Source organism: Panicum virgatum, chromosome 5N (genome assembly GCF_016808335.1).
Source record: "Panicum virgatum strain AP13 chromosome 5N, P.virgatum_v5, whole genome shotgun sequence".
In the NCBI taxonomy this organism is placed as follows: Eukaryota; Viridiplantae; Streptophyta; class Magnoliopsida; order Poales; family Poaceae; genus Panicum; species Panicum virgatum.
This window is the reverse complement of record NC_053149.1, coordinates 14,387,032-14,397,615: the sequence shown is the minus strand read 5'-3', so window position 1 is coordinate 14,397,615 and position 10,584 is coordinate 14,387,032. Positions and strand designations below refer to the sequence as shown.

Genomic DNA, 10,584 nt, shown 5'->3' with positions numbered 1-10,584 from the left:
TAGTAATGATATAAAAATTAACTTTAACTATTTAATATATTTATTTCATGGTTAAAATCTTTTTTATATATCTTAATTATTAAGTATTTAAATATTTATTTATTTTACCTTTAAAATTAGTATTATATATTTAATATAAAAGCTATACATAGATAATTATATTCTTTTTTATTAGCTATCTTCTAATCCTTTACTCCATACTTGTATAATGATTTTGATCTACTATAAAATTGTTGACAAAATAAACTGATACTCATGATTGCTCTATGTTTCAATTCGAGAAAATATCCGGATTCGAACTATCCGTTTTGTATTCGTGTCCGATGAGATCCGCATTCACATTTGTATCCGAATTAAAATGTGGTAAAAGGTGACATTCGGATCCGATTTCATCCGTATCCGATCCGAATCCATCCTTACTCACTAGTGCTAGTTGCTATAATTTTTCGTGAACGAGCATTATGATGATGCAGGCCCGGCTGAGTTAGACCTTCTTCGGTTCGGTTATACGCGATTTATTCCATATCGGAAATAATAGTGTTGACGCAAACTTTGGTAACACACTGAATGCACTAGATCGCGCGGGTTACGAATGGACCGAATCTCGTAAGGTTGCATAACCGGTTAGGCCGGTTCACCAACCCGGATAGACCGGATTTCACGAGTTTGACCTAAATCGGTCGTTCGAGAGTGATAACTAGCACCCTTACATAGTCGAGGACGGCTAGGTTTACGAGAAAACCAGCAAAGGGATTACCAACGCACTTATGTGATGAAGAATGACTAGCTTACGAGCAAATTAGCAAAGGTCGTTGATGCTCACGCCCGGAAGGGACCTCGTCGGGGCGTGGGCGTCGCCGACGTGCCCTACATTGACCAGTAAGCCTAGGACGCCATCTATGGTAATCGAGATCAGTAGATGAACAGCAAGAGGGGTTGGAAGAGAGATTTAGGGTTTAGGAGGTAAAAAGTAAATGCATGGTAGATTAGTTCGATTAGGTTGCCCTCAATTGGCCATGACCCTTCATAAGTACAGGGTGGAGGAGGTTTGTATCCATTAGGAAGTCAAAACCTTTACAAATCTCGTGTCAAACTACAACTCCTAACTCGGATTGAGCTATTCTGCCCAGTCTGACCGGTCCACTAACTGGTTTAACCGCCACTAGACCGGTCTGACCCGTCTGCCTGAGGTGCAGGTCTTCCTGGAGCCATAACTTCCTCATCCGGACTCTAAAATTGGACATTCTATGTATGCATTTTGATCGTCTCGATGACATCTACGCAATGGTGCAGTCCAATTGATAATTTGATAATGTTGTCCTAACCGGTCTCATCGGTTTCCCTGACCGGTCCGACCGATCTGATCGGTTTGTCCATATTGTCCAGCAAACCTGAATTGTGTCAATTTTGGATGTCAACAGATAGGTATAACAAGTGATCGAGATTTATTCCAGACCGGAAACTAATTGCAACAAAATAGACTCCAATAGGTATAACAAGAGATCAACAGGAATCAATCTATGAGTCGAGGAGTGTAGAATCAATTTTGATTTCTTGTTGTACCTATTATTATTGCAAGTCTATTTTGTTTCAATAGCAGTAGATATCATCTACTGTACACACCCATGCATGTGGGCCGTTTTCAATATGGTGGTCCTTCTAATTTCTAACGCCCGTGAGAGCATCTCCAAGAGAGTCTTTATATCTTTTCTAGCTTATAGGAATAGAAATTTTGGGGGGAAATATCCTCCTACAGCCTTTTCATTTGGATTTTTAAATATAGACATTCTCTGTTCCGGATTTCTCGCTAGCTAAAGATGGAGAGTGAGAATGACTCTCTAGACTATGCACAAGATATAGAAAAGCTGTTAAAAAATGACTTTTACTCAAATAACTCTCTAAACGATGATTTAGAGAGTAGATTTTAGAAAGACTCTTGGAAATACTCTAATAAGTGCCTCGTTTTGTTCCTCTTCCTCTTGTGGTGAGTAGATAGGGTTTCAAATCCTACGCATGCCCCGAGAATTCCCTTACCAATCGGGGTGGGCAAATTTAATCGAGAACCGAACCGAAAGAACTGAAAAAACTGAACCGAACCGAAACCGAACAATTCGGTTCGGTTTTCGGTTCCTATTTTCTAGGAACCGAAATTCTTCGATTAATTCAGTTTGGTTCTCGGTTAACCGAGGGAACCGAGATTTGCCAAACCGGCCCATCAGCATCAGCCATTCAGCCCAATAGCCCATGTAGCCCACTAGTCCACCACCACCAAAAAGACCAAACCAATCCAAAACCCTAGCTGCCTCCCCCATTCCCCAAGACCCCTACCCCCACCCCCCGGCAGCCAAGCACCCCGACGGCCGACGCCCGACCCCGCGAGGCCGGCTGCTAGCCCGCCACCCCCGGCAGCGCGCCGCCGCTCCCTTCTCTCCCTGGCGCCGCTCCCTCTTCTCCCCGGCGTCGCTCCCTCCTCTCCTCGGCGGCACGCCTCCTCTCCCTAGCGGCGCTCCCCTCCACTCCCAACGTGAGGGTCAGCGGCCGACGGCCGCCACCTCGGCTCTTCCTCTCGCTGGCCAAGGCACGAAGGAGCAGCGGCGACCGGGTGCTGGCCGGCCTGGGCACATCGGCGGGACCTCGCCGGGTTAGATCCACGCGGTGGAGCTTGCGGCAGGCCGGCGGCGGAGCTGGCAACGGAGGAGAAGCTCGCGGCAGAGGAGCTCGCGGCGGCGGAGGTCGTCTGCGCCCAGCCGGAGGAGACCACGGCGGCCGGCGGCGCCAGTTGGCGAGGACGGCAGTTTTTTTTCCTTTTTTTTCTTTTTTTCTTTTTTGAATTCTCTGAACGTGGGTTGAGACAAACTCGGTTAGTTCGGATCTAACAAGAACCGAACTGAACTAACCGAAACCGAATTTGTTCGATTCTTGCTCTTGAAAAGAAACGATTGGTCTTTGTTTTTTAGGAACAGAACTTCTATGAGAACCGAAGAACAGAACCGGTTCTAACCGAATGCCCAGGCCGACTTACCCACGGAAGCCTCCAGTTAATGTATTGCACTGTTCACGGTAGAAAACAATTCAAATATTCTTTTTTTTAAAGCACCCAGGAAAACAATTCAAATATTCAACCGTGCAGGCGTGTTGGAAACAGAAACCGCTTCAGCCTGCTCGACGTGTGGCAAGGGTGTCCTCTTTGGGCATCGAAGAAATCGGCCGGATTAGGTAGCTCCAGACCTCCGGTGCTTAATCTCTATCTCTATCTCATTCTCTTCTCTTCTCTATCTCTTCTCTACTATTAAAAAGGAGTAAGTAAAACTTTTTTTTTCGTTCGTCCTTCATTTCGTCCGATGGACTTTCGCTTCGTCCGTCGCTCCGTCCCCCGTCGAGCTTTTTGCCAATTTGCCAGTTCAAACGTTTGGCTTCGCCGATTTGCCACGGTCAACAATGGCTTCGCCGATTTGCCAATAAAAAGACTGCAACCTTGTTTTTCTTGCCATTTTGTTGTTTGGAATCTATTTTAATTTTCTCTCCCATACATACCCACATGAAATGACAATCTTACCCCTTATCCTTCGTACAAAGGATATCCCCTGGATGGCTGGTTCATTTAGCGCTCTCTCTCTCGTTTGCTCGTTCTGCCCTACACCAAAGACGGCGGCGCTTGGAGGTTCGACGGTGGCGAGCTTGGCAGGCGGATCTGCTGCTCCAGCCGAGGTAAGTGGTTCGAGTGCTCGTTGGCAGGCTGATCTGCTGCTCCAGGCGAATCCTTCCCATAATCTGTATAGGTTGAGTTCTCAATTTCTTCTCTTTCCCGTTGGTCTGAAATAGGTTTCCGATGCCGGCCAGAAGCAGCCAATGAGGACAGGATCAGGCGGTAGAGGGTTGTGCCCCAGCTTGAAGGACAACACTATTGGGTAATTTCTATTTCTCAGCCTATCTTTTCATTTTTAGTTGTTGCGTGTGCATAAGGGGAACTAATGTTAGATCTAACTCTAACTCAGTTCATCCCTTTATCTTTGTTAGGGATGATCCGGATGGGGTTTTTAGTATTTCGATTAGAGTTCTTCCTTATGCTATGAGGCTTGATGATGGAACCGTCAAGCAGTATGAAAGGCAAGTCCCATTCAATGATTATGTTCATGAGTACTTCTCAGTTCAGAGGTTTATAGCAGCATATGAACGAGTGATTGAACCAATGACTGACAGAAGTATGTGGCCAAAGGTTGACCTTGGCTATGTCTTAGGGGCACCTCTTGGGAAAATAGGAGTTGGCAGACAGAGAAAGAATAGGATCAAAAGCTTCCTAGAGGGAGGTAGCAGGAAAGGGAAAGTAGGAAAGGATAATGAGAATGAGAAAGAAAAAGAGAAAGACATAGAAAAGGGAAAGAAGAAGATAATGATTAGAGGCCCAGTGACATGCCGTAGGTGTAGAAATAAGGGCCATCGGCAGGCTAGCTACAAATGCCCACTGAATGGCACAAAAAAGAAGCCAAGGAAAAATAAAACAAAGCAGCCGAGAACTGATTCTACACCTATGAAGTCTAACATCACAAAGGGTCCACTACTGGAAGACAGCCCTGGGATGCTCACAAGAAGGTAATGAAGCTCCTTCTTTGCTAAAATTGCTTGTATTATTATTGTTTGCAACTTTACCTAATCTAGCTTAGTTTTCATATGAAGGCGTCTAGCGATGCTTAGGGGAGAACGCACTTCCAATCAGAGCACTGCAGCAGCTCCTGCTACTCCAAGCACACCAACAGCTTCAGTTAAGACTGCTAGCAAGACTGCAGTGAAAAAGATTACTCCAAAGAAGAGGAAAAGGAATCTGGAAGACTGCTACTAAAACCATCTCTTTTGTACCATGAAAGTGCTCTATTTTGTTGAGCCATCTAAACTGTGTGATGACTCCTCTATTTTGTTCAACCATCTAAATTTTGTGATGACTGCTATCTTGAATTATGATTTGTATGCTAAATAGTTGCAGGCTGAACCTTGCAACTCATTATGAATGAATGAATCAATGGACCATGGTGCTGTTGGGTGTAAATTCTCAAATTTTCTTGTCAATCGGACCGGGGCATAGCTGGTACGCCACCAGGATGAGCTCCTTTTGTGACATGCTTGCCGGTGGACCCACGTGGACAAGAAAAACAAGAGGATGAGAGAGATAAACGACTTGTGGGACGTGAGTGCTAGGGAAAGAGATAAGGGGTAAGATTGTCATTTCGCATGGGTATATATGGGAGAGAGAATTAAAATGGATTCCAAACAGCAAAATGGCAATGAAAACAAGATTGCAGATTTATTTGTGGCAAATCGGCGAAGCCAAACGTTTGAACTGTCAAATTGGCAAAAAGCTCTCCCCCGTCTCGTTCTTTTTTTCTGCCTTCGTTTCATATCGTGGCGCCGCCCCTGCGAGGCCACGATCCCGTCCCTCCCCCGCTTCCCTGTGAGGCCACGGGCACCGGCGCCCCCGCCGGACATTGCGCCGTCGAGCCCGATCCCTACCCCGCCCCTTCCCCACGAGCGCCGGCGACCCTGTCCCTACCCCGCCCCTTCCCCACGAGCACCGGCAACCCTACAATCATGGCGCCCCTGCCTACACCGATCTGTGGTCGCTCTGCCCGCCGGCGTTCTCGCCGACGCCGTCGCGCCCGACCCGTGCAACCACGCTACTGCCCGCGACTGCGCGGCCTCCACCGATCCGTGGCCTCCTCCCGCGATCGGCAGGGCCTTCACCATCACCATTACCGTCGCCGTCGCGTTCGTCGCCATGGACGGTGCGACGCCCCACTGCAGCATTCCAGGGCAAGAACTCATCAATTCCCGTAGCCCAGGTTCCGCATTTCTCCTTCGTTCGATTGCTTCGTTAAGAACCCCTATCCTGGCCATCGATCTCCCTGGATGCCTACTTTTTCTGCAGTATAGAGGATAATTTCTTGATTCCTTCATTTTGATCCATGTCACATGTGTACCTATTTATAAGAGAATTCTTTTGTTTATGGATTTTTAAGTAGAACATGCTATTTGGGATTCCGATTACCATGGAAAGGGTGTGCCCAGCCATAGCGAAAAACATAAGCATAGTAGATTTAGTGATTTCACAGTGATCTTGTAAATTTTAAGTACTTTAGGTGCTGGATGTGCACCTTTTATTTGAATTCAGAAATCGCAATCTGGGTGTAGGAAATTTTAGTTCTGACTGAATGATCTTGTAGGTGGAAATTAAAATATCAATTCAGGTTTCAATATATTGATCGTTTCTTTTCCAAACCCCAATGATGATGCTTAGTTCTTTTTAGTGGTAGAGACTATATATGGTTCACTCTTTCCATTGGGCTTATTGGCATCCATTTCCTTCCAGTTTATTCAAGGAATATATTTGCTGCTAATTTAGATAAGTACTAAAGTGATTACTATGTAAATTGCAGGTGTAGTGAGGCAAAAAAAAAAGGAAACAAAGTTTAGCAGGAGCTAGGTTCGCATCTCTCACACATTCAAGATTTTTGAACATTTTTTTTCGTAGCTAAAACAAGTAGTCAAACAATTCTCGGCACTTCGCGATTACAAATCTAGTTGGTTCGAGCACTCTGAAATTTTGCATAGGCTATCTGAAAATTTCTTGCCTGTGGTGGAGCTATCTTTCTCTTTAATGACTTGGCTTGAACTAATTCTGCTGTTCAATTTTCATTTTTTCTGAAACAGAGAATGGCAACTTGAATGCTTGAGCAGTGAGAGATCCTTCCGGTTTTCCCTCACCATCCAAGTTTAACCGTAGGTGGTTCCCACTCTGATTTGTTGAAAAAAATGCAGTATCATTTTTTATTATTCCGAATAGCTTGTTAGTTGTTAATAACAACTATCATTTTTTATAGTTTTCCATGGCTTTTTATGATTTCTTATAATCTCCTCTAATTGAATATAGATGAATTATGCAGAATGTAGTACTATGTACAGGGCTGCATTTGTGTCAAACTCGGTGCCCATCTGAGTCCATTGCGGCACTGCCATGGTTGTTAGCCGAAATTTATAAAGTTTGACTTCTAAAATACTAATATGCCTACTGATTTGAAATGGATGGAGTATTGTAATAGCATGCTACAATTTTAATTTTGCCTTAGCTTTCTACTCTGAGCTTGATAGCATGAATTAGAATCTGATGACTTTATTCGTTTTGATCCTTTGATCTAAATAGCACTGGTGGCACCTGATATTATATCTAGATAGACATTGAATTCGTTTTGATGTTGTCCCATGCTCATGAACCAGTGTTGATCTACACACACAGGGCTTGCTACAACGTGTGGAAGTAGATGGATCCTCTGAACAATACTAAAGGTAGTATTCTTGGTTTCACTTCTCACCGTAAACGGGTATTGTCGTTACAACCTTTTATTGCCAGAGCATCCTTATGTTTGTGTTGGTCTAGAGTTGATGAATTGCTGATTTGGAGCAGTCCAGTTGATGCTGGCTTCCCAGGTCATATAATCACTTGACTAATAGAAAATGGCACAGATAGGACTATGGACTTTATATCTTTGAAAGTTTAAATACTGTCACTTTTTTTATCCTTGCCAACAGATCATGCTTCTGGTTGCCGACCCCTTCGAGAAGATCGACAAGGTACTTAGGTTGTGTCCGCCCTGCTCTCCCTATTCATGCGTCTTCATAGTATGCTAATGTTGTCATACTCGTGATTCAAAATAGGTTGGTCTGTTCCATTGCATGCTAATATATAGCACCGGTCCTTGAAAGCCTTATGTATTCTTCTTGTGTGCTAAACTCTTAGAATAAGCTTTGCGTTCGATTTTGTTTTTAGAGAATGCTGGAGACAGGCAAAGCTCTGCAGTCATATCCCTATTACTTTGGGTTTTAGGTTTTTTTTTCCCTTCATGATTATGAATGCGATGGCTTATTACGTATTTTTCATGCATTCATGTCTTGCAGATCAGAAATGGGAGATGTGTGTTTCTCTACACAGCTCATTGAAGGTGATGGGATCTTCAATGTCTCTGAATTGGAGAACTTCATGAAGGAAGCTAGATTGGGTGAATGCAGGCTCTCCTATGCTGTTATGTCAATAATGGACCCGCAAAGTAGTGGTATGTGGTCTTTTTTTCCATTGTTTTGATTCTGTTTACTTGGTATTTCCATTTGTCTGATTTCACCATCTTCCTCTTTTTCTTGCAGGGAAAAGTACACTTCTTAATCATCTTTTTGGCACCAATTTTAGGGAGACAGCTGCTTTCAAAAGGAAGGTGTGCTACTATTCCTTTATATTTGTCACTAAACTTTCTTGGTTGTGGCTCTGTGTGTTCTTGTGTAATTTAATTAGCATTTCTTCACATGTTCAGCTCACAGACTACCAAAGGTATATGGTTGGCAAAGGCTGAAAACATTGAACTGAAAACATTGAACCATGCACCCTTGTAATAGACTTGCAAGGACCTGATGGAAGAGAGAGGGGAGAGGTAATATAAATGAGCATATCTCCAAATTAGAAGTGGTTTGAATGTGTTTCTACTAGGTCGCAGAAACCAAACCATACACTTGTTATTGGTGCAGCAGGATGAGAGCCTGGGGATTGGGTTGAATGCAATGGCGAAAAACATCAAAGGGGAACTTGACTAGCGTGCAACGCCAGAGGAGGTGATGAAGTGCTGCTTTGCTTATTTCTCTATTGTTTTAATTGATGAAAAAAGTTGTTGAAGCCTTATGAAATCCCTGCTCTGCTCTGAATGATGCAAAACATTATAGCTTCCAATAAAATTGATTATTTTTATATTTTAAATGTCTTATGGTCCTGCACACTAGCTACCTATTTGTTGAAATCTTGCTATGAGTACTGCGTTGTGCAAGCGTGGTGAGTTGGCACTGCGACAGCCAACAATTGGTATCACTTAATTAGTGCCTCCTTTCATAATCATTCTTGAATAAGTACCTCCTGCCCTCCTTTCATACTCTAATGTGACCTTCCTGCTACACAAATCATATTGGATGAGTTGCAGGCTTACATTCTTGAAAAAAGCCATAGCTGACAACGATCATTGACTCCATGAGCAGCCGCCTAGGGAATTTTTACTGGTTTATCTGGTGCCATGTCTCGAAGTGTATTTACCATTTCGTAGGTGTGAATTGTTCCTTGGTGGTCCTCAACATTGGTGTTAATCTAAGCACCTTGGTCTGTAGAAGAAGACACAAAATAAGTTGTTTCATTTATTATGTTAATTAAGAAATTGCTCTAACTATCGCAAAGAATTTGGTCCTTACTGTAAAAGGTCAACCGATCGGGTTTGAAAGGATTAAAGGGTGTATAAAAGGAACCTGCAAAAAAAGGTATATTTCTTAGATTTAGGCTGGCATTTCTAAATGACATGTATTATTTGGGGAAATTAGTCACATGCTTATTCTTTTACCAGGTTGAGATAAAGAATTTACAATTGCAAAGTTCTCATTTTTATATGCCAAATCCTCTACTACCTGAAAGGACCTCATCGTCAACCTCTATGGATTTCAGCCGCCCTCTGCCTTTGGCACTACGGATGAGTGTCCAAAAGGCGTATGGTACAATATGGAACAGGCGTATGGTACAATAATATGGAACAGGCGTATGGTACAATAATTTACATGTTTATGCTTTGAGCACATGAAATGTAAAATTTTAATAAAGTGTTAAAAACATAGTTTCATGTTGTAACAAATGGATCAATGTAAATTTGAATGAAGTGGTTTTGGTTAAGCTGATACTTTGGTAGCAATTACTTGATTCTACCGCAATTGCATACAAGATTATCCTTTGATTTTATTGTTACTGCACATATGATTTTTGTCCCGTTGCAACGCACAAGCACGAACTTATGAGTCCACGCCAGACGAACCAAATTTTGATTCGATAGCTTCAGCGTGCGCATCGCTTTGTGGGACCCGGCATTTATCTGCCCACCAATCCTGCTGCCCGGCCGCTTGGCTCTCCTGTACGCGTTTCGCTGAGTTTTTTAATCGCCTCGGTTCGACTCTTGTTTGAAGGTCGATTTTTTTTCTGACATCTAAAGAGTGTATTCTGTTCGATATCTTTCGGCGACGGTTCGCTTCGTCACGACTCCTACTCTTCTTTATTGTTTGCAGGTACAACAATCTGCTTATTATAGCTAAGCTAAGCTAATTAATATTTTTATGTGTTTAGTTCCTCCTCCAAAATCTTTTTGACAGAGAATCTTGCTATTTAAAAATATTAAATAAAATCTGTTTACAAAATTTTTTGCACGGATGGATGGGTTGTAAATCACGAGATGAATCTAGTGAGCCCAATGAATCCATGATTAGTATATGGTAATTGTAGCATTACTGTTGCAAACATGGATTAAGTAGGCTCATTAGATACGTCTCGCGATTTTCAACTCATCTATGTAAAAAGTTTTGTAAATAAATTTTATTTAATACTTCTAAATAGCAAGATTCTCTTTGATATGACGGGGTGTAAAATTTTTAGAGATGGAACTAAACATATTATGGAAAAGAGAAGAGAGCTTGACTCTCATGTAACCAACAAGCTGGATACAGGAGCATTAGCAGTAGTGGAGTCCCAATAGA

At 42.8% G+C, this 10,584-nt stretch overlaps 2 protein-coding genes across 14 annotated transcripts; both read left to right on the top strand.

Moving 5' to 3' along the window:
* The first annotated feature begins 3,547 nt into the window (after nt 1-3,547).
* LOC120675972 lies at nt 3,548-5,041 on the top strand. Its single transcript, XM_039957170.1, has 4 exons — nt 3,548-3,708; nt 3,823-3,908; nt 4,018-4,590; nt 4,675-5,041. Exons 1-4 carry the CDS (start codon nt 3,589-3,591, stop codon nt 4,835-4,837), a joined length of 942 nt encoding a protein of 313 aa, XP_039813104.1. The 5' UTR covers nt 3,548-3,588; the 3' UTR covers nt 4,838-5,041.
* Nucleotides 5,042-5,353: 312 nt separating this feature from the next.
* Nucleotides 5,354-9,968, top strand: LOC120672351 (protein ROOT HAIR DEFECTIVE 3-like). 13 transcript variants are annotated; one of them, XR_005674097.1, is made up of 9 exons: nt 5,356-5,831; nt 6,426-6,472; nt 6,700-6,768; nt 7,264-7,617; nt 7,942-8,096; nt 8,185-8,252; nt 8,349-8,465; nt 8,560-8,643; nt 9,891-9,968. XR_005674097.1 is itself a non-coding variant. In XM_039952697.1 (8 exons), the coding sequence occupies exons 4-8, from the start codon at nt 7,459-7,461 to the stop codon at nt 8,385-8,387; spliced, it is 327 nt and encodes a 108-aa protein (XP_039808631.1). In that variant the 5' UTR covers nt 5,361-5,831; nt 6,426-6,472; nt 6,700-6,768; nt 7,264-7,458; the 3' UTR covers nt 8,388-8,778. The 13 variants fall into 13 exon arrangements, 1 of the variants encoding a protein (XP_039808631.1); XR_005674096.1 differs by lacking the exon at nt 9,891-9,968 and adding an exon at nt 9,512-9,740; XR_005674093.1 differs by lacking the exon at nt 9,891-9,968 and adding an exon at nt 9,273-9,505.
* Nucleotides 9,969-10,584: the final 616 nt, after the last annotated feature.

What these genes read in the sequence shown, in the direction of transcription:
- LOC120672351 (XM_039952697.1), top strand. An exon ending in AATGGACCCGCAAAGTAGTG is followed by an intron (nt 8,097 to 8,184) that starts GTATGTGGTCTT and finishes TTTTTCTTGCAG; the next exon opens with GGAAAAGTACACTTCTTAAT. An exon ending in CAGCTGCTTTCAAAAGGAAG is followed by an intron (nt 8,253 to 8,348) that starts GTGTGCTACTAT and finishes TCACATGTTCAG; the next exon opens with CTCACAGACTACCAAAGGTA.
- LOC120675972 (XM_039957170.1), top strand. Translation starts at nt 3,589, where the DNA reads ATGGCTGGTTCATTTAGCGCTCTCTCTCTCGTTTGCTCGTTCTGCCCT. An exon ending in GATCTGCTGCTCCAGCCGAG is followed by an intron (nt 3,709 to 3,822) that starts GTAAGTGGTTCG and finishes GGTCTGAAATAG; the next exon opens with GTTTCCGATGCCGGCCAGAA. An exon ending in CCTGGGATGCTCACAAGAAG is followed by an intron (nt 4,591 to 4,674) that starts GTAATGAAGCTC and finishes TTTCATATGAAG; the next exon opens with GCGTCTAGCGATGCTTAGGG.